The sequence below is a fragment of the Epinephelus moara genome, chromosome 9 (assembly GCF_006386435.1).
Source record: "Epinephelus moara isolate mb chromosome 9, YSFRI_EMoa_1.0, whole genome shotgun sequence".
NCBI lineage: Eukaryota > Metazoa > Chordata > Actinopteri > Perciformes > Serranidae > Epinephelus > Epinephelus moara.
Window position 1 is genome coordinate 29319622 of NC_065514.1, and position 24154 is coordinate 29343775.

At 40.4% G+C, this 24154-nt stretch overlaps 1 protein-coding gene across 13 annotated transcripts in view; it reads right to left on the reverse strand.

Moving 5' to 3' along the window:
- Positions 1-951: 951 nt before the first annotated feature.
- Positions 952-24154, reverse strand: part of LOC126395228 (formin-binding protein 1) — a 69319-nt gene continuing 46116 nt past the window's right edge. For 2 of the 13 annotated variants that reach the window (XM_050052522.1, XM_050052523.1), the window contains exons 8-17: positions 23869-24015; positions 21503-21694; positions 19676-19864; positions 12698-12712; positions 12376-12411; positions 7807-7916; positions 7569-7701; positions 7017-7138; positions 6711-6874; positions 5436-5614 (exon numbers count right to left, since the gene is read on the reverse strand). In XM_050052522.1, the coding sequence (XP_049908479.1) occupies positions 5436-5614; positions 6711-6874; positions 7017-7138; positions 7569-7701; positions 7807-7916; positions 12376-12411; positions 12698-12712; positions 19676-19864; positions 21503-21694; positions 23869-24015 (1287 nt within the window). Of the gene's footprint in view, positions 3619-5435; positions 5615-6710; positions 6875-7016; positions 7139-7568; positions 7702-7806; positions 7917-12375; positions 12412-12697; positions 12713-19675; positions 19865-21502; positions 21695-23868; positions 24016-24154 lie in introns of those variants that run through there. The other 11 variants (XM_050052524.1, XM_050052529.1, XM_050052526.1 and 8 more) reach the window with 11 other exon arrangements.

The following is a 24154-nucleotide window of genomic DNA, read 5'->3' on the forward strand; positions in this document are numbered from 1 at the left end:
ACGGAAGTTGAACAGGCAACCATTTTGATTATTGATTAATTATTGATCATTCAAGCAGAAAGGGAAAATCTTTTCCGCCTCCAGCATCTCAAATATTGACGTTTGCAGCTTCTCATCTTATTTTAAACTATCTTGTGGTTTTTGACTGTTGGTTGGACAAAAATGACCATTTAAGACATCACCTCGTGCCCTCAGAACTGTATTCTATACAGCGTAGCTACAGGTTTTTATTCAAGCATTTCAGTAAGTATATACTTTAGTAGTCTATAGTCTTGAGCATAGGTAGGTTTAAATAGAAACAGTTGTATTTTAATCAGTTGAGTTAATCTGAAGTTCGCCAACAGGTAAGTGCAAGTATAAAGTAAGACAATATTAGGCTTAGTGGTAGGTTAAAGATTTGTGACAACAGAAATGTGGACTTTCACACAGCAGAGCTTGACTCATTTTGACAAAAAATAAATTAAAAGATGGAAAAATGAAATTAGATAAAATGTTGGTAGCAATTAAGATTTCACAAATTCAAATTGAAAGGGACTATTTAATGACTTTTAAGGCCTGATTTATAAGACTGGATTTCAGACTTTATAAGGACGTGCAGGCCTCCTATTCATAAAGCAAACAACTGAAAATAACTGAGTTTAATGGATAATGAAAAGAATTTTTAATTGCAGCCCTGTTTCCAACACATATACAGCAGAGACAGAAAGAGTAGATACAGGTGGGTTATTTGTGTTAAGAGTAATCTCCATTTAATTAAATCACAAATCGTTATCTCCAGACTTGATCAGTCTGCAAACATCAACAGTGCGTTCTCATAAACACAGAATTAATAACTGTGGATAATTGCGCTCACAGTTGTTGTTGGTGATGATTGACAGCGTGGGCTTGTAGCTCTTCTTGATTGTATCTAAATTCCCAAGAGAAGGAAAACAAAGCCACGAAACCACATCATTAACTTTCCAGGCATATTTAATTGGCACGGTAAACACAATACAAAGTATTCAGTGCTCCAAAACACAAGCATGGGCTACCAAATGGAACACAAACGAAAAAGTGCAAAAACACACCATTTGGTAGACCTTACAAAGGAAAAAAAGTCTTACCTTGCAAAGCAGATAAAGTAATGGTAAGACTCTCAATAGTTAAAATAGATGTTTTCCTTTTTAAACTTTATTTATATATTCATATATATTCTCTCTAATTCCAACGTGCCATTTCCGCTGTACAGGCAGGTTATTCTGGGGCATCGACTCAAAGGTTTGTGGTGGTCTGACTGCAGAGCACTGGCAGGCAGATGGCTACTATAAAGCTACTGCTGCGCTCAAAGCGGTGAACTGCGCCTCATCAGATTTATCACTGAAAACAAAAAAAAATGTAATGAACAAAAGTGGCTTGTTTGATATCTCGACATAGCGGGCGACGGGTGGTGGAAAAGCAAACATGGTACTTTTAGGCTTGATTCAGCAGAGATTTGATCATTCCTTCCATCAAGAGTCCAGATGGTCAATATGTTCGTCACTCCTGCGTTTGAGAAGTGTTCGTAACATGCTGCATCAGATGAATCTGTGAGAATGGCTTCATTCAAAACAATTTCATTGTTACTCATATTTGCAGTTAAGGGATTTTAGTCCCATTCAGGCAGAATAAGCTACATCATAGACTTCCAGCTTTAAAAAAAAAAGAAAAAAAAAGCTGATTTCATCATCATCAAATATAAAACAAAAAAAAGTTAAAATCACGTACATTATGTGCCGTTGAGCAGAAGGGGGGGATCAGTGGACATATTGTATGATTATAAAAACTCTGAAATTTGCCCCCAAACTTTTTTGAGATAATCACATCTTAATTCTTCCATCATACCACAGCTGACATCATCCTTTCTCTCAGAGTTAAGGCCCAAAAACAGGTGATTCTGGGTCACAATTCAGTCACAAACTCACAGGAAAATATGGATCACAGTATATTTTCATATACAGTAGACAGTTAACATCAGGTGTAAATCATATCTTCATAGGTTGTATTTTTGGGTTGCTTGGACCGAGTGGAGACATTTCCACAAGGCTGATTAACTGTAAACTAACAACAACTTGCGTTAGACACTCTGATCAAAACATAACAATACTAACAGTTTTTTTTTACAAACATACCGTACTGTGTACTTACAGTAAAACAAATGCACAAGACATCCATGACCTAGCTATGCATAAGATCATTCAGAAAGCAACGTTTCGGGTCCCTATCGTCCTTTACTGACAGTTTTTGAGAGTAAACTGGGGAACACTGGGAGGAGATCACTCGCTCGCTGTTAAAAAACATGCTTTCTGAACCAAAAGAAAAGAGATATATTAAATAAAAAAAGGAACCACAGGCACCGAACCCAAACAGTAGCATTCAGGTTAATTCAAACAGTACGACCAGGCAATGAGGGTTAACTGAACAGAAAGGCTGGAGGCAAGGAGGGGGTGTAAGCTGACCCAACACCCCAACCACCTACTCCAGGTTGCCAGCAGAGGGGCGAGGAGGAAGACAGGGCAAGCATGCAGCACACCACAACGCTGAGAGGCCCCCCGTTGCAAAAAAAAAAAAAAAAAAAAAGGCGTGGGAGGGCGCTCCGCTCAAAGCAGCCAAGGGATAGCCTGAGCCGCATTGGGACAAGGGCTGTGGAGGTGAGGGAGGGTGTGGTCAGAGAGAGGAGGAGACACCAGTGACAAGACAGGAAGTGTAGAATGAGACAGATGGTGAACGATCCATTTTCCCCCCAGTTGCTCCTGGATATGTAGGGGTGATCGTGGTGGTGTGGAGAGAATGGGACATTACAACACTTTTAGAACAGGACATACGTACAAGCATTCAGCTCAGACAAACACAGAACATAAACCAGAAGTACAGAACACACAGATAGATGATTAGCACCTTTACTTCTTCTGAAACCTGCAAATATGGAGCTGATTTTAGTGGGAGGGTGAGATATTTAAAGCCCCAGATGAAGGTAGATGAGCCCTGGGTGTTTTTTTGTTTTTTTTGAGTCAGAGAGTGAGTGAGGAGTTCATGACTCACACACATACACACCGCTTGATGAAGGTGTTCGTGTCCGTAAGGCTCCCGCTGGTCTCCGTCCTGTCTCTGACCACACCTTCTGCCATGTGTGTGTGTGCAATGGGGGCAAAGGTAAGGAGAAAGAGAAGTGGCAGAGCCAGCGGGTAGGGGGGGCGTTCAGAGCGAGGAAGCCAACAGCCACGTTCATGACCGCGCGTGGTGCAAGCGGAGTTAGTTACATTAAGAAGCAAAGCTTTGCTGAAAACAACACAAAGCAAATTGGATACTGTGGTTGTGACTGCTGTATGGGTGTTAAGAATGGAAAAGGTTATGAGCTCTATAATTTAGATGGATTTCTCTTATCGTGGCTTCACATCGCAGAGTTCTGCGGGGGAAGCACAGCGCTGCCGATAAGTTTTTGTAATGGTTTGGAAATTGAGATGCGTACTAAATCGGCCGTCTTTCTCTTTATAGATTCGGGGTCATCTGTCACTTTCTGACTGTGAGCGCGTGAGGAACATGGTGGTTTCTCCGAGGCTGCTTGCCCTGCCATTCCTCAGCCAGCCTCACACTTTTAGGAATCTGCAATTAAAAAAAAAAAAAAGAAAAAACGAACAAACAAACAAAAAAAAAATGAGAAAAAGAAAAGTTAGATAGCTTTAAAGGAAAATCGACAGCAACCCAAATATTCAGATATGGAGAGGAGGAAGAGAGAAGTCATTGCATATATGAAACTACTTCAAACTGACAGACTATACTGTGATGTCAGCATGAATGTAATGTATGAAAGACCTCCACAACCCAAACATGTATCTGTGTAACTAAAAACCTTTCAGCTTCTTCCACTTCAGTTTTCATCTGGCTTGAATGCATGTTAGAATGCAGCCACTTCACCGTGTCACAACATGCTGAAACCAGGTCATGATCAGGACAAAAATCCCACAAATGCAGCAGCATGCAACACATTTCAAATGCTCTTCAATAACAAAATTACAGAGACATGAAATGTGTATTTACAGCTCTGACGTGAAGTGACATCCTGCACATAAGAACCCCATGCTGTGCCAGTAACAAGCCACCGAAGCTGATTAAAAAGTATGAAAGGAAGTTTAACAAAGGCTTGTGTGATGAGTTATGAAAGAGGTGATTTCTGCGTCAGTGCCAATCTTGAGAAGTAGTGCAGAATGTTATTGGAGCAGTGAGGTGAAATGACACAGAGGCCATACACACCATGCTTTTACAGTAAGTGCACGGTTCACAGAGGTGCCGCAAGACACCACAAAGCTTTAAAGTCACGACCAGCTCCATATCTCAGCCCAGTCTCACCATATAGCTTAGTACAGCTAATTCTCAATCCTTTATTCCTTTACCACTGGCCTGGAGAAAAAGGACCAGAACAGCCCAACACTATCAATTAAAAAAGGTGGATTAAAAAAGAAAAGAAAGCACATTCTAAGAGGAATATTAGTTTGATTTCGTCAATACTTTTACAAAATGACTCCTAACCAGGGGTACTTTCACAACTTCCTCATGTTGTAACAGCACTATGATTAATCTACAGCATGCAACATTTGAGAAGGGGCGCATTTTTTCTGTTTTTTTTTTTTCTGTTTAGCCTACAAAAATATCTTTTAATATGTATTCACATTTTACAGCTGATTTAAATTACATCTGCATGATTGCACATCGAGCATGCTTTCCTTTGAGGGTACAACAAGTAACACACAGGACCTTTCACTTGATGGTCATCGTCACTTCAGATGCTGCATACATTCACTCAGCTGATTTACTATCATACTGACTCTTCTGAGTTTGTGACTGTTAATTTGAGTGGCTGTAATCTGAAATCTTAACAAAAACACTATATATATATATATATATATATATATATATGTATATATGTATAAAAATCAAGTACTGTGTATTTGAAATGTACATGTGATCACTGTCAGTGGGTGATTTGTCCCATCATGCTAAGCTTTGACTGAGGGTGTCATGTTTTATTTTCTATGACCACTAGGTGGCACTGCAGTGAATGGGAGGTGAGGAACAACAAGCTTCCTTTCACACACTCCTTGTACACAACACCCGCGTGGCTCAGCTCGCATTCAGTGTTATTTCTTTCCAAATGTTTTGTTCAGAGCTCAGTAACAGTGTACAGTGACACACACTCACACTATCAGCCACAACTGTCCCAACTGTCATGAGGCACAATGGACAAATCTGATTGGTGCTTCACTCCGGGACAGACAGGAAGTGTGTGTGTGTGTGTGTGAGAAAGGGAGGGTATTCTCTTATCTGAGCTACCAGTAACAATCTTTAATTTCCAACACTTGCCCCACTCATGTCGCAGTGACGGAAACTTACTGACTCGCAGTGACAAAAACACACTTGCTGAGTTAAATGTATGTCATAGCACCTTTGGCATTTGTTTCCAAAAAGACCTCGACGTAGGATGTGGGGACATATCCCTCCTCGTCCTCGTTCCTGCGCACTCGTGTCCAGCCGTCTCCTTTGTCCTCTTCTATGACGTACAACAGCTCGCCCTCTGCCACTGAGATGGTGCCTTCATTATGACCTGTGCGAGGAGGGACACATAGGACAAAAGGCAAGATCAGTTTTTATCTTTCCTCTGCGAACTACCTGGAAATAATTTTATGTAGATGTGAGTCTTATTTGTAAAGAAATTTTCTGAAAACCAAGAGGAAGCCAGACCAGCTGATGTGTGGTACGAAAATATAATCATAATACTGCAACTTCACAAGTGTGAGTCATTGAGCTGCATTAGCCTACAGAGTGAGTCAGCTAACCTGCATATACACCACAAAACTTTAAATATGAAGCAGAACATCAACCCGCAAACTAAGCCTGCCGTCCATCTCCTTCCCTGGAAGGAAGTCACAACTTTTTTTAACACCAATCTACCACATGCTCACAATCAGTCTTACTACTTAAATGACACGTCTTAATTTAATCTCTCCAAATATATATATATATATATATATATATATATATATATATATATATATATTAAAAAAAACATATTATTTATGAGTACTGCAGCAGCTAGGAGAATGACTGCTCATTTTTAATCTTGAATGAGCAACTGTAGGATTGCACGTTTCAAATGATACAATGTAGTTGTATAAAAATATAGAAATAAATTTCAAAAATATATTTGTCAGTAGTGTGCAATTCTAATATCTCAGTCAGAGCAAATTAACGCTGTCTGCCATTATTTTTTACATTAAATATCTGGTATCGTTGATTTATAATTGTGTTGTCTTTCTCCTCTCATAGTGAGGAAGGAATCTCCCGTTTTAACTCAGAAAACTGACCCCTTTTTTGTGGAGAATTCATCACATCTCTCCAAAGGAGGTCACCAGCATTTATCATCCCACGGATCGATCAGGGTTCTTTACCACTTCTGATCTGCACACACTTTGAGAATTTGCCAAGTCCGATTTTGAAAATAGTGTACCGAGGAAATGAGTGTATTTCTATCTGCTCTGCTCCACACATTTCCACAGAAAGGTCACACCCTTCCTCCTCCTCATTCAGAGTCATCGAATTCCTCCACTCTGCACCACAGAAATACAGCGCACATGTACTTTGATATCTTTAAAGTCAGCAGGAGTTAGTCTTGAGTTGTAAGAGGGTTTGACTCTTGTTACCTTCAAATGGATACAAGGCTTTGCAGGTGCCGATGGTGGGCAGGGTCTCCTCATCATCAAACTCATCGTCAAACTCTGGCGTGGTGGAGGTGGGGGGGATGGGGTTGATGTTTGCTTTGACCTGAGTCTCTGAATTCTGCTCCTCTGTGTAGCTGCCATCCGGGCTGCTCAAAGGCCAACACACACACAGTAAATATACTGTGAAAACATACATAGTTTTCCTCCGAAGAAATAAGATGTGTAACGACTCAGGGGTGTGGGACTGATGTTTCATGATGTTTGGAGGTTTGTCAGAGTATACCATACCTCTCTCTGTCCTGTGCACAGTTGGTGCTCACTGTTGTGTTGTTCTGGGTCTCATAGAGTCCACTTCTCCGGTGTGTATCGCTCTTGGATGGCATCCTTTCCTCCACCTCTGCTAACCAGCCCTGAAACACACACAATAATTATGCATGTGTTGCCTGAAGCTCACCTTCTTTCTTACAGAGCAACTCTAAGCGTGGAATTTTAGTTGTTGGTGAATCAGATGGCCTTTACATTTGGCACGAACCTTCACAGGAGGAACACCTCCGCCTTACTCTGCACTTCTTTTGCCATTTATTTTACAAGGTTAAACTAGGCCATTGTTCTGGGACTCCTCTCTCCCTGTGCAGAGCTCCAACATTTGGCCAGCCCCTCCAGCTGCATCACATCTTCTCCTAATATGGACGAGCGGCAGACTTCTTTGGAACCACCCCAGCTTGGAGACGTGTGTTTGAACTCCTCATTATTTAGTGTCTCGGATAAACCAAACAAGAAAGCTTCGCCAACACTAACACTCACAGAGAAATGAGAGCTCAAGACTGGCACCGGACTAACCTCAAATTTCTGCACTTCAAACTGAAGTTTCTCGATGTTCTGGCCTATTTCTGATAGCCGAGGGTCTACACTGGCCGGATCTCCCATCTGAGGGTTCTTCACATACACGTCTTTCATCTTAGTTAGAGCATCCCTGGGAGTCAGAACAAATCTTTGTTAGGTGTAACCAAGGTAAACACAAACATTGCTTGTCATATTCAGGTGGGAAAAGCTCTGAATTGAAAACAAAAAACAATACCTCTGGTCCATCTCTTTTTGAATGTCCTTATTGAGTTCATCTATCTTGCCCTGCAGCTTCTTCCTCCTCTGTTCTGGTGGCAGGTGGCTGAAGTCCTCTGGTCCGGAGCCCTGAGAGAGCAAAAGGAAGGAGGAGAGGCAGAAGAAAATGGGAAAGAGATGGAGAGAAACCATAAGATGAAGAAAAGCAACTTTTTTAAGTCATAACAGTTGTGTTGCTGTTTGACAGGGGTCCTTCCTACTTAGGTGCAGTATCTCCCTTTGCTGTAAACCCAGTGAACCACTCAGGGATAAATGGATAACAGCTCCACAAATGGAGCTTTTGTTATGTTCTAACCACATAATTCACCTGAAGGAGATACTGCAGCCGCTCTCTAACACGCACTCACTGAGAGTTGGGATGTTTGTCTGTGTATAGACTCGAGGCCTTTCACCTATTCAGTCACCGTGTCTAATCTACTGCTCTCTGTGGATACATCGGAAATGTAATAAAGTACTAGCTGCATCCTATTATTGCTCATATAGTGTTTCAGGGTGTGTTGGCTAATGGGGCTGTTCTCTGACAGGACTGTGTGTTCTTGAGGTTGTGTGAGAGTGAAAGGTTTTCTGGCTGGCCATGGGTCATATTTCCTGATGAGGAGGCTTCCAGTCTGTAACACTGGACTGATGAGTCATACTGCTCGGCGGTCTCTCAAACTTCCTGTGGACTTTATGTATCAGTATTCTGAAAGTTGCCTTGACATGCTGCTAGCAGGGCTGTATGGAGCCCAAAATAGTTAAAAACTCAAATCAATACATCATTATTGAATAAATAATCAAATTAATACATAAAGTAAAATATAGAAATGAAAACCAACTCATTATTGTGAAGCAGAGCCCTTTTTCTTGTATTGACAGAGTTCATTCTTATTTCATTCAATATTTTAATTTATTTCAAAATGCATTTTCTCAAAAGTCTGTTTTTTCATTATGTAATTTTTCCATATTTCGTACTTTCAGCCAATGACATGCCTCAAGCCTGCCAGTAGACTTGGCAACTGCTTGATAAACCAACATGCTTTAAGCTAAATGCTAACATCAGCATGCTAACATGTTCACAATGACAATGCTAATGTGGATGTTTAGCAAGTATAATGTTTACCATGTTCATCATCTCAGTTTAGTGTGTTAGCATGCTAACCTTTGATTGATTGCTGATTATTACTTAACACAAAGATCAGCTGAAGTTGGTGTGAATGTCATTCATTTTGCAGGTGTCTGGTCATGAACCAGTGTACTGGACAAATTACATTTTTTGACCTGATGGTGGCGCTAGGTAAAATGTCAGGGCATCACTTGAGTAAGAGGGCTTCATTGTCTTTCTGTAAAATAATTTTCCCCAGTGGTCGACAAATATTGCCAATCCTAAAGCCACTCTACTAATGTGGCTAATTGACCTCCAATAAAACCCTGGTATTGTAGAAATAATAATGATGACATATCAATATAAGCTGAGCTTAAATAGTTTTTCTTGCATTGAGACATTATGAAATATTTATCAACTTTAAGGAATACTTCACCCTACAAATGATCATTTATGTATCAGTTACTCAGCTTGTGTTACACTTAATTTTTTTCTCGCATGCCTCCGATTAACGAAGAATCCAAACAACGGAGAAAATTCTTTTTGAACTGAAGTCATACACTTTTGTGTTTAACAACAGCAAAACTATATCTAAACATCCGTTTACAAACTCTCACACAGCTCGTGCAGTATAATCCAAGCCTCATTAATCCAGTCGAATGCTCAGTACTTCCAAAACAGAAAACTTTTTCCAACATGGAAACTAAACTAAGAGTGAAACTTGTCTATACTCTCTTCAAAGCCAGACTCCATTGCCAAAAACAGTAATTTTACCTCACTGAACACAGGAGCTGCTGGTCTACCACTGCCTCAATCAGTTAGTTTGTTTGTGCTATTGTGTGACTTTGGTGTTTCGAAGGGTTAGTTCAGATTCACCAAAGTCACACAGTAATACAAACTACCAATCAAGACAACTGTTGACCAGCAACTCCCATATTCAGCGAGGTGAAATTACTGTTTTTGGGCAATGGAGTCTGGCTTTGAAGAGAGTATAGACAAGTTTCCCTTTCAGTCAATGCCCTGTTGGAGAGGGCTGTCTGTTCAGGAAGTATGAAGCATATGACTGGATAAATGAGACCTGGATTATACTGCATGAGGTGTATGAGAGTTTGGTAACAGATTTTTTGATTGAATGTTTTCAATTCATCGAGAATTTTCTCCATGTTATGACTCTTATTTCACTGTGGAGGGATATGAGAAAAAATGATTTCTTTAGGAATTAAATGAACACAGGGTGAGTAACTGATAACCAAGGGTGAAGTATCCCTTTAATATTGAACACTTTGGGCTCCATACTATGGTCTGTCATTGAGTTTTTAAGTGAAAAAAAGGAAAAGAAGAATGTGTGTTGCTTTAGTCTATCAAATAAGAAAAATGTGCACTGACTGAATAGATCAAGGCCTGATTGGATCTCATTGAGATGGGTCACAGCGGCACCACAGGATATATGACTGCTGGAGCTACCAACTTCACTGCACGTGAGCCGGGTCAAACACAAGCAGCTAGGTTTCCATGGCAACCTTACCCTTTTTCCCTGTATCGGCATGCAACACTTACCGGACATGCAATATAACAAAGATCGTGTCAATCATCATGCAGACATGCTCCTGTCTACATTATTAGTGTTTACATTCTCTATGTACCCCAAGACAGATAAGTACACTATGACTGTATCTAGGTAAAATGTAAGACCAAACTAAAACTATGGGCAGACATGAAGTCATTTGTTGTTTGTAGTGTGATAAATTTAGGATGAATAAGAATTTACTGATTGTTCTGTAGCCTATGTAACTAGGTGTACATACTGATTTAATTATCATTACAAAGTCAGCTTAGTTCAACATTTTGGGAAATATGCTTATTTGTTTTCTTGCAGAGAGACACTCTGGAGTCTGTACCCTAAAATATGAAGCCAGCTGGTGGTTAGCTTAGCATAACAACTGGAAACAGAGGGAAACGGCCAGCCTGGCTCTGTCCAAAGATGAACCGGGAGCAGTAATTTCCTGCTCACTTCCTCAGGAACTGACTCAGCTGTGAGCAGTAAATTGGGATATTGGACACTTGTTTATTATCATCATTTTGCATCCTATCTGACAGGTGTATTGATCATTTTTATATCTCTAAAATGTGATGCAATGCATTGTGGGATTGTGAGCACAAAGTTGTGTACATGCATTGGACACTGTCATTCTATTGTTGGAATTATTTTATGACAAATACACATTGTTAGATAGGGCTCTTTATAGAGTCAGAATTTGCATGCCTTTAATTCAGCTTTATTGAATAGATTTATTACATGGAGTATGTATGCTCCAGATTTTCATTATAAAAGTTGTAGAAAATATATTTCATAATATAAAAATAACATAAAAATACATCATTGCACAACAAATAAATAAAATATAAGGAAAAATAGAAGCATAATGACAACAAAAACAACTGACTAAAAATAAAATGCTAAAATAATCAAATTTGTCAATTTATAATTTTTGAGTTTAAAATTTTCAAAAGTAGCTAAGTTCATTTTAAAATCTGTATCTTGAGAAATATAAAAGGAGGGAAGCAGACACTGAAATTAAATATTGTAAAGTAACAATATTTAACATGGTAGATCATTTTTGGAGGATCTGATGGGCACATTTTTATACTTTTTGAAGGAGAAATGGGAAAATACACGACTTTATTGAATCATGGTGAATTTCCATTATCAGGAAATTATATATCTGGCAGTTTTCAAAGAGACTGTTGGGCAACCAACAATAAAAGAGACTGCAAAAACAGGCTGCATATGCACCGACCTCAAAAAACACAAAATATCTTAATCAAGCTTTGGCATATTTCATATCATAAGATATTATGCCATTTCAGATAACTGAAAAGCCTGGCTTTTTAAGATTGTTTGTTTTTCACTAAAACAGATGTTAACTAAAAAAGATGTGTCCTATCTGTAATGCAATACAAATATTTACCAAACCCATAGCATCAGTGTTTGACCACTTGGTAATGACTAGCTAGCTGTTTCTCCATTTCCAGTGTTAATGCTAAGCTAAGCTAAGCTAAGCTAAGCATCTGGTGGCTATAGCTTCATGTTTAGTGCACATGTATGAGTGGTATCAACCTTGAAAGTGATAATGTTTATTTCCCAAAATGTTAAACTATTCCTTTAATCCTTAAAGTGTGTCTTGTTCTGAGGAAAACATTAATGCGAGTTGATATTCTGTGGAGGCCTGCAGTTATACAGTTCTCTCACAGTGTGTTAGTTTTACACAACAGCATTTTACTGTATACAAATAAAAATATCAGCATGCAGTGTGAGCACATGAGTGAGCAATTACTACATAAGATCAGATTAGTGTTTGTTACAAGGACATACAACTTGTCGAGACGAGAGGGACTACCAGACAGACTAAGAGACAGACAGGCAAAACATAGAGTAAATCTGATCACCTCAATGAGATTCCGGACGTGGGAATTGAGTGTGATCTGCACCACAGAGACCACAGACACAGTTTGGGAGAGACACGACGAAAACACAACCACAACACAAAAAAACAGACAACAAAAATAGCATACAAATGAGACAACGACATGAGTCTGGGGTCCATCGCTGTGCCACAGCAAAGATTAAATTATCAACTTAAATCCAAAAATTAAAAAAAAAAGAGCACACGGCGTACAGAACGTTATTAACATTGTGTTACTTGGGAGGACGTGACATGCGTGCTATGGTCATGCCGCTACGGTCGTGAGGTTACACGGTCATGCTTACCAGCTTGAGAGAAAGCTTCATGGGGGGGGAGAGGAGAGAGAAATGGCGAGGAGCAGGAGAGAGAAAGAGAACACAGTCAACATCAGCAGAATATTGCGGCCATTTGTTTCATTCTCCTTAAAAACAAATATTGTTTACACGTGTTTTTGCCAAACTTCACCACTGAAAAGAGGGTACAGTGCTTAGATGCTGAAGGATTTGCAACTGCAAGCATGGAAGTTGCCCCCCCCCCCTTCCTTTTCAGCAATAATTTCAGCAATAACTCCCCACACACACACACATACACACACACACTCTTTTCCAATGTGGTGAAGTTTAACATTTCTAATATAATGGATTAATGAAAAATGAAAAATAAGTTGGCAAAAAGCCAACCTACTGCACAAGCATGAAGTAAAGAATGGGGAAAAAATTAAGGAAAGACAGATGAAAATAAATGTAAAAAAAAAAGAAGTAGAGGGGTGGTGACTGCGACAGGGACAGATGTATCCTTTACTTCTTGATCCTGCTCTGCTGCCACTACAATGACACGCAACTGACAGCAGAGGGCGCCAAAAGCATAAACACATCAGCAGATCCATACGTTGACATGGAGGCAGATGCTGAGCACAGACAAACTGGAAGGACACCTTCAAACTCACTTGTGTACACATATCAAGCTTTCTTTATAGATACATGTACCTCAAACAAAAGTGGTTGAGTGAAAATACAAAAAAAAAAAGAGTAATCATGAACTAAGAGGCAAATAGAGTAAAAAGAACAAAAGAAAGTGTTGTAAGAGTGTATTCAGAATCATTTGCTGAGTGATTTTTTTGGTTATGTTTTGAAAACAAAGCACAGAGTTGAGGGCAGGTTAACAACCGTTGGCTGGTAGAGCTGGAGCAGATGACTTGTAATCCTGTTAAAGGCTCACAGGCTGGTGCACTGAGGAGCTCCACTCACTTTAGTCCACTAATCGAGTCATCCACCTGGAATGGCCTGTTACGGTGTTCGTTATGACGCCTTGTGATCCTCCCTCTCACCTCCCTAATGCTATATTATTGTCTTGTGTGTGAAGCTTTACTTACAGAGCACAAAGATAATATTAAATTTACGCTTACACACTGATATCACCGAGGCTATGTTCTGTGAAAGTATAAGAAATAAAAGGGATTCATAAACACTAAATTAGGATCTCGTTAGGGCACTTTTTCTGTTTCTGGTGGGTCACATATGTTTCACTTTCTACTGACCCTGGTTAAAAAAGAAATTCTGGCTTAAAATCTAGGCATGCAGAGGTGAAATTTTCAAATTAAGTAAAAGATATCTGTAAAAATCCTTCACTTGTACTCCGTCTAACACATTTTAAGATATCATATGTACCATTTTTGTCTAAAAAAGGACTAGACCAATGTTATATAATGCTGTAACTCTTATTCAGGATATGGTCTGTGTCATTTGGTCGCTATTGCCTGTCAGTGGTGTCATCTCCTCTTTGCGCATGCGTCAAGATTGTGGTCGTCTGCCAGAAACTGTCAAAAATGGACTTCAATTAGTTTTAAGCAAAAAAATTTAGGACAAACTTTTAAGATCTTTGTCGTTTTTGACTATATGTTTTAACCAGATGAAGAATTTTAAGCCATCACATGTCTGTATCTTAAGTTATCAGAGAAAAAACCTGAGCCAAACACTGTCAGAAAAGCACTGAGTTTTAACATGAAACTGTTTTATTCAGGGTTTATCAGTGTTTAAATCACCAGATCTGTTTGTTTTGGAAAGGAGGAGACCTCTGTGGATAATTTGGCTCCCGTTAAAAACCTCCTGAATGTGTGGATCTGAAGTTATCAGACAAAAAAGGTGAGCACACGTTAGCAGGAGCTGGGCTGCCAGCCCTTCTGCGACGAGCCAAAACAGCATTGGAGAAACACTGAATTTTAACTTAAACTGCTTTATTCCATGTTTTTACTGGTTTAAATCACCTGGTCTGTTTGTTGTGGAGAGGGAGAGACCTCTGCGGATACTTCGGCTCCCAGTAAAAACCTCCTGAACAATGAACACTGAAGGAATCAGGACAAAGTGACTGCCATGGCAGCTTTGTTCTGTCTTTTGTTGTTGTTTTGACTGAGACTTCCCTAGAATTATATAATATAGGTTTAAGAGTAAAAGCTATATCTCCTGTTTCTTAAAACTTAAAAATGCCCTTAAAGTGAGGACATGATTTGGCAGGGTGAGTGTTCAAAATATCATTGGTCATGATGAATAAAAACATGTGTAACAAGCTTTATTTTATCTTTACAGGGTATTCTTTTATATTCATATATTTATCGTAGGCATGTTTATTTGCATTTGTTTTAAACATTTGATCGGATTTTACAGCAGAATATTCTCCTGCTGCATTTTCTTTTTGTTTCCATTTCACAAATAAATATAACTTTTTAAACATTTTAATTACATATGTTTTAGTGGGGAACAAATATCACTGAGTAAAATGTATGGATTCTTAAAAGAATGAACAACAGGACAGATGCAGGGTAAATATTTGCCTCTAAACTGACTATTCCTGTTTTGAGCACACATCTGAAAAAGCATGCAATCACTTGTGAGTTGCACTATACTGTAAGTAGGAGTAAATCACATGATACATGCATTTTATTCCCCACTTTCAGCATTTTTTTTACTCCCTTAGTGGCTCTTTTGAGTTTTCTTAAGAGTGATTGTAGTTGAAGTTTGATAAACACAGGCCCTGGTTCACAGATCTACCTGAACTCTTTCCAACCACCCAGACAGACATAGATATACAGATATATTATGGTCCTTACAGACAGGGAACACTGCTGCAGCATGGCACACCAGCACAAAGAAAGCCCTGGAGGGGTGAATTCTGGGTACTGTAGGCTAAACCCACAATCAAAGTGTGACCAACACCTCGCCTAATGTCACATCCACCTGACAGTGAGACTTTAACATTGAAGAGGGGGTTATCGCTGGGAGGGATGAATGAGTTTCATCCTCAAGCCAACAACCCCCCACATCCTCAGGTGCTTGTGACACTTTGTGAATTGACCCCTTGTAGATGCTCGGTGGGGGGGGGAGCCCTGAAACAGCTGCAGGACAACAGCGAGCAACAAGAAACCTCAAGCTGGTACATGTGATGTGGGATGAAGTCATCATCTTCTCTGATCATTCGTCCTGTTTCTACACAAGTCAGAGCCATGTGATCAATACAGAGCCAGGCACAGACACCAGCCTCCTTTGTGAGGAAATTTGGCCTCAATAACTGTGACGAAATAATCTCCTTGTAGAGACTGAATGAGTCACAAAATAAATGATTACAAGGCTACTGCATGTGTTGTACATGGCTTTTACTAATCACACACATCCGCACACAATCATTTTTCATTCACACTTTCTTCCAATCACCTGCACCACACACACACACACACACACACACACACACACACACACACACACCGCTGGTACTCACTGATGCCCATCACACACACACTTACAACATATTGCCTGGCTTCGAAAGCATATGTGGGCCGACCCAGAGTCCTCTTCATAAGCTCTTTGTGACAAATGAGCGAGCGCGGGGATTGCTGCTGTGGTGGTCGTCAGAGAGAACACAGCTTTGTCAATTAGAACTCAGAACACAGCAGTGACGTCTTAAAGCTCTTATACTGTATACTGTCCTAATTTGACTCCCAAAAACACATACGCTGTCTCTTTTTTTACCTCCCGCACAAAACACATACACAGTTACTGTGGATGGATTAGACAGCTAATATGCACCACACAAAGGCTCTCCTGCAGGGGTAGACATCCCTCCACTGTGCAGTGAGACACAACACCCCACCTCCACTGGCACAACTACTCTAATCCCTAATGTGATACTCTGTTCCCCTACAGGAGGTGGGAGAGGAATAAAATATTTTTTTCTTGATTTACCTGCAGTTGTAACCACAGAATATAAAAGAACATTGGCTTTAAATCTTGCTTTTGCTTTGTTGAATCTTTAAACAGGGTTTCTGCAGGAAGTTAAGACTTTTTAAGGCTTTTTAAATACCACATATAATTTAATTCCTTTTTCATGATTTTATCTAGGGATGGGAATCGAGAACTGGTTCCAGTTAATAACCGGTTTTAAATTGTCTGATCAGTTGGAATCAAATGCCTCCAAGATAAGCAATGCCTTTTACTGATACAGGCATGTTTTTCTGACAGTTGTGCATTGCAAAACTTCAGGAAAATTGCAACGAGATGGAGTCATGACAGAGAGGAAAAAACAGTCCAAGGTGTGGTTTCACGAAGAAAGATGACAACAGTGTAGCTTGTAATGTCTTTAAATTATATTTAAAGTAAAGGTAAAAACACCAGCAACATACTGAAGCATTTCTCTAAGCACCATGGGCTTAAAGTCCAGGGCAGCCTTGTATTAGAAACTCTACGCAAAAGTGCCACTGCTTCCCAACCAAGCAGCACATCTGTTACTGAGGGCAAATATTCTGCTATAATAACATTAGCACTGAGCAGGCAGGCTTAGCAGATATTTACTTGACTAAGAAAGCCTAAATGAAATCATGCCTTACAGATATTTTCTCATTTCATCCATTTCAAATGATGACAGACAGACTGTTGCTACAGCCAGCTCTTAGTTTACAGCAGGCTTGACTCACCCATCAGCTCCCCTTTTGATACTTGCTGCACAGGGTGGGGAAATGGGTGAGCAAAGGGTGTAGGCCTACTTTTTTTCCACACAGAAAATTGATCAGTAATCAATAGAGGAATCAAGTAAGAATCGAGTCAAATTGATAATGGCATGGGTATCAATAAAATGCATCAATTCCCATCCGTATCATATCGGTAAAAATATTAAAGTACAATGGGGACAAAATAAGCTACACTTTTGTTATTATATTATTTTTTTCAGTATTTTCCAATGGAACATGACAATAACTTCTATGATAAATGTATTAAATCAATAGGATCTAAAAAAGATTGATGATTCATTCTTTTATTACATTTTTATTAACATCATTACTTTTCAATTATAGGAAAATAAGTAATGTGCAGCAATGTCTCTTGACTGACTTTTTTTTTTTTTAGTAAAACTGACAGATTCACTATAAGGCTTTTACAAACCTGCAGATACCCTGTTAAAGATAAAATATTCCTCTCAAAATGAGCGTAGATACTGTCGTACTGGTGATAAAGTGTTGCTAGTTGGGTTAGTTTGACCAGATGGGTGCAGGCCTGTTTGTGCGAGAGCTGAGGAATTGCCCTGACACTCTACCAGCAGCTGTTCAGAGGCATTAGCCCAAAATGTCAGTGTGGCAGTAGGGCTGGTGTCCTGAAAAGACTTGTTGTTATTTTACTGGATTAACCCTGTGTCCTATATTGCCTTTTAGTTACCTATAACATATGGTGGATTTATTTCAAACAGAGAGAAATCATATTGTAAAAATGTACTCTATATTAAACATCTATATACATGGAAAACATAAACATGTTACTGCCATGAGACATGAAAAAGTGAGTAAATTAATTAAATGCACTGTCATGAGATATGAAGAGGAGTCTTTGAATCTCTAGGGGGGGTTTCTGCTTTGATACGGTTTCTAACCTCTCATTGACTTCATTCAACCCTTTCCTGGTGCTATGAAATGTTACAGTAAGGTCAAACTTCAATCTCTTTAATCTGTCCATGGTTGACAAACAATGCATCTGATTCAACTCTTTTTTTATCGCTCTTCTCGAGAGCTGTTTCAGCACTTCCGCTTTCAGAAACGTGCACTTCCTGCTCAATCTGCCCAGCGCTAGAAAAAATACACACTTCCCCCTTTTTCTGCCGACCTTCAATCATTTCCTCTACGGTATGTTTACACACACACTGCACTGTTGCAACCGTATTGTTCTTGTGCCTTTTCAGACGTCATGTTAGAACCGATTCATACAAGTGTTTTTACTTTGAGTAACTGCTGCCCTTTCAAAATATGAGCGTAAACAAAAAACTATATTTATCGGCTCTGGAAGGAACACGTGAGTTACCGCCCATTCCTGAGGTCAGAGAGAACTGAAGGGTGAAGTGCGTTACGGAAAGGCGTGCTAGGACCTGCCCCAGCCCAGCAACTCCATTACAACACACACTGGACTTAACAACGGGAACTGGTGATGACACCCACCAGGACCCATCAGGCTGGTGCTGATAAAGCCACCCTCCGGGAAGCTGTCTAAAATTACTCTGCTCTTCTCCCTCTACATGGGGAGGGTGACTGAAGTCAGCCTGCTGCCATATCCACAACCCGTTACTTTGTTCATATTGTGATCTTTAGCCCTCTTCTTGATGTTCTTTTCCTTAAATCACTTGCAAAAAAACAAATCTGCCTCCAGCATAGACTGCAGAAGTGCGCAGGGAGCTACTGCAGTCTCCATGCTACTGCCAAGACCGCTCAGGCGTCTTGCTCATTTCTGTCAAAGGGGGAAGGTGGGTGAGAGGAGGGACTGTCACAGTGAGCACAGAGTTAATATGAAGAGGGACATGATGGAGAGACTGCTGGTGAGTCAGACAAGTACGATGGATTCATAGTTATGCGCTACAGAAGCATGCTACAGAAGCAAATAGCACTGTATGAGTAAAGGTGAAAGGCCTGTTGTACTGCTGGTGTCACACATTATACCATAATAACAGTACCAATTTAAAAAGCAATTCTGCACTGAAAAATGCAAAAATGAAAGCTGTAATGGACCAATGTGACTAATCTGTAATTGAGGACACATTGCCTACATGCAGATGCATCTCGTTACTGAGGTAATGTTCAATCACCTGTTATATTTTGATACCATGTAGGCATACTGTCCTTCAAAACAGGTGTAAAGAATAGACCCAAAGATTCCACCTTTATATCACTTAACTCATACAGTGTAGCAGGTACAGAGCTCAGGTAAAGGTGTAGAGACAAACACACACGTGCACAAAGCTTGCCAGACACACACACTTACCCCTCGCCTCAGGCTCCGGAGGCAGTGCATTTTGGGTTTGGAGGTCATGAAGTCGTTGAGGCGGTGGGAGAGGGGCTCCTTGTGCTGCTTGGGAGACTGGGGGTCGTTGGGAACAGCAGAGGGTGAGGGCGGGGATGAGGCTGGGGGGGCAGGTGGGGGCTGGTGGGGGGACGTTAACAGGGACATAAGCTACCAGTAAGAGAGGGAGCCGTGACGGAGGAGGAGGAAAAACATGGAAGAAGAAGAAGAAGGGGGCAAGAATCCAACGAAAAAAGACAGAAGGAGGAAAAAGGAGGAGGGAACACAAAACGAAATAAATAAGCCTCCTACAAATATTAAAAAATTAAACACACAACAGAAAACCCAAACAGAAATTAAAAGACAACCAAGGGCACGTCAGACCTAGTGTAACAGTTGTTATGTTGTTGAGAAAAAAAAAAAAAAGTCAAACATATAAAAACATAATAACAGTTAAAAAGAAGAGAACGAGAATGAGTAGGAAGCGAAAAATGTGTTAAAGCAAGCGGCTGCAACAAAGCAAACAGCAAAGAGTTTCAGTCAAAGCGCATGCAGGCTTCCATTTTAGAAATCCTTCTCATTTTTATTCCCTCTTTCCCGACCTCATCACATGCCAGCTAGGACGAGAAATTCACAACCTCCCCAAGGATATCAGCAGCTGAATTTGAGGTCATCATCTGAGAAATCTAATTGCTTATCGCTGTCCTCAAACATCTGACTGCATTATTCATCAAGTAGTTGTGGAGTTACAGAATGAAGCGGAGATGAGTTCTAAGACACCACATGATGCGCATGCATGGGCAAGTGATTCAGAAACCCCTCTTTCAAAAGCAAAGAGACTGGAAACCACCCAAAACCCTGTTTCTATAAAACTTAAAATCAGTATGTTTCTGTTATGCTTGCATGCATGTGTGCATGTAAAATAGAAATACCTCTCTGTATGGCTGTCTGTGCTCCCAAAAACCTTCTATAGAAAATTAATCCTGAGTACATCAAGCACAATTAATAGAAACATACTGTTCTGTATGCCTTGCTTTTGGATACAGTGAGTTAAAACATTGTTTCCTGTACACATACAGTCAGTACGCTGGGGTTTCTCATCTGGCATTGCACACACTTGCTTCCAGCCTTTCTCTCCCACACACACACACACACACACACACACACACGATTACTCACTCATGCTCTGCTCTAATTCAATACCGACAGTGCCACCAGCCCATAAGACAGTCAGAGATCAGTTTTGCTGTTCAAGTTGAAGCAGGAAACTGAAGGAGGCTACTCAAGAGTTGATCACCAGTCAATGGAAAAAAAAAAAAAAAAAAAAAAACGGCCAAAGGAAACTGTTATTTCAGATCGAGTTAATATCTGAGTCCATCCACAGGATGACAGTAGAAATGCATTAGTGTGTGTTACAAGAAGGAAGGTTCCAAAATTGGTGAGGGTGATCGCCAGGGAGGAGGAAACGGGTGGCAAATAATAACAACAAAAATGGCAATACTAACATGAACTAGCAACGAATTTCTTAAGCTCAGTGAAAGTCAAAGAATCTACACAAAATGAAACTAAATTAAATATGAAACCAGTACTACAAATGTGACAGGTATTACAAATGTGACACTGAACACATATATTTTCTATTACTAGACAAAACCAACATAACACAACCTATAAGCCCCTCCACCCAGCCCCACAAAAACCCCACGCAGTGCAACATGACCTCCAAATGAGGTAAAACGAAATGCGCTAAAACCAGCGGAGCTCTGTTGTGCGTTCGAGCGCCGTGTTAAGTGTGCATTTATGTGTTACCTTGTTCTTGTTCTTCATGAAAGGCCACAGTTTGCCCTTGCTCTTCTCCTTGGGCTTCTCCTTGACATCTCTGGAGTTGGACAGGCTGGTGTCAGACGCCGTCCTCTTCATGGCCTGGCCGTAATCCTCAAACTCCACATCTCCTGGGGGCTCGAACCCAGACTTATAGGACTCCACCACCTGCTTCGAGTCCTAATGGGGGAGAGTGGTGGCAGTAATCAGTGACAGCCTTTGCTTTGATACATTTTTATCCACTTTTTAATTTACATAACCAACAGAAGGATCATAAAATGCAAAGCAATGACTTAAAAGGTTGGATTAATGTTTGTTTAGATTGTCCAGCTAATCAGCAGGCCTGGAGATAAGATGTAACACAATACTGGGTCTGGTGACTCTCTTGTTTATAGTAGTCTTTGCCTGATAACAGTTCATGAGCACGTCATGAAAAGAGAGGGAGAGAGACTGTTGTTATCCAGTTTGTGGGCCACGGGAGAAAGAGGAAAAGACCTAAATCTATCAGGCAAGAGTTATGACAAAAACACTCAGGTCGGGGACACAGCCGGGCTCATCAGACACAGGAAGGAGCACATTAATCAAGTCCAGTGTGCATCACCCTAACTGATAAGGGCAGGGGGTCTGGTTGGAGTTCAGGATCAGGGGTCAAAGATTGCACACTCTATACATGAGAGAAGACTACGAGAGGAAGAGGGACAAAGAGAGGGAAGGAGCATGTGATGTATTATTCTCCGACGCTGTTTACTGCAGCAGACAGTCACAGGCTGGAGTCATCTCCCTGGAGCTGAGCCATGCAAACAGCTAGACGTACACACACACACACACACATGCTACACGATCCCTGGGGATAGTCTTGCTTTTGTCATACGGCAGACAGCCAACCTGTGACATCTCAATATATCATACTGCTTGTCTTCTTTTTTGACGTAGGCAAATGCTGCCTTCCATTTCAATATCCAAATAATAAACAATAATTAGTCATGGGACAGAAGTTAAGCCAACATCTGCATTTTAGCTTCATGATAGTGTACGCACTGAAAAAGCCTCTCAGGAGCTCATCAACAGACAGTTTAGACTAGAGGAAGCAAAGTGATTCAACTTCCTCAAATTTCCACAACAGGTACAGGTGTTAAAAAGAAGCAGTTTAACGTTTTTGAAAATAACCTTGTTCACCTTCTGGCAGAGAGTTAGATGAGAAGATGAAAACCACTCGCATTTCTGTCCATTAAACAAAGTTACACACAAGGCCACAGGCTGATTTTGTTGCCTTTGGACCAAGCCAGGCTAGCTATTTCCCTTGTTTCTGGTCTTTATGCTGAGCAAAGCTAACCAGCAGCTTACAGTATATATTTACAGTGCAGACAAGAGAATGGTGTCAATCTTTTCATCTAACTCTACATCATTAAAGGAGCTGTGTGAAGGATTTAGTGGCATCTAGGGGTGAGGACTGCAGATTGCAACCAGCTAAAACTTCTCCCACGTGCTAAGCGTGAGACGAGGTGAGTAAAACTGGTAAAAACACTGATTAAAGCAGTTTCATGTTACAAATCAGTGTTTCTCTCAAGCTGTTCAGCTTGTTGCAGCCCAGCACCTGCTAATGTGTGCTCAACATATTTCTCTGATAACTTAAGCTCAAAACTCTCAGGAGGTTTTTACCGGGAAACAATTTATCAACAGAGGCCTCTTCCTCTCCAAAACAAATGGACCAGATGATTCAAACCAGTAAAAATACTGAATAAAACAGTTTCACGTCACAAATCTGTGTTTGTCTGACGTTGTCCAGCTCCTTGCGAAGGGGATGCAAACTATGCTGGCCTACACGATAATGGCTATGGCCCTATCGAGAGCCAGTGTTTGGTTTGCCAATTCTGGGCTACTGTAGAAGCATGCAACAGGCAACATGACCGTCTCTGTGAATGAGGACCCACTCCCTATGTAGATATGAAGAGCTCATTCTAAGATAACGAAAAAACAACAATTTATATTTTCAGGTGATTAGACACTAAAGAAAACATACTTATGATAATATATTGCATTTCTGTCAATATAATCCCCTAAATCCTACACACTGGACCTTTGTATTTCCGAAAATATCAAACTATTACTTCAAATTGAATAGACTGCAGCCACGCTTCCTTTGCTTCCACTTTGTAACCACTTTGTTGTTCACAGGTGGACTGTTTTAATTTTCAAAAGCCCCCCCAAGAGTATCAACACACCAGCACAGTTGTTGCTAAAATGACAGCCTAATCGGTAGTGTGTGGGTGTGACTGACACACTGGCTGAGTGAGAAATATGTCCCATATGGTGTCGTGTGTGTGTGCACGTATGTCTTATTTCTGTATACTCACAGTCTTGGGCTCGATGGACTCCGCAGCTTTCGTCATGCCGTCTAAACATTTCCCCACGATGGGCAGCACTTGGCGGTCCACGTCCGCAAATGTCTTCATGCACACTCCTATCCTGTCAATTCTTTTCTCCTCCATGTCTTGAAGTTTCTACATAGAAATGCAGGAAAATTTATACAGAAACAACCAAGATTTACAAGCTTGTGTCACAGAATAGGAGTGGGCAGAGCTTAAAAATGATACACTGTGTGATTGGAGTCAAACAGTCTAAACAAGCTGTCTTTTGATA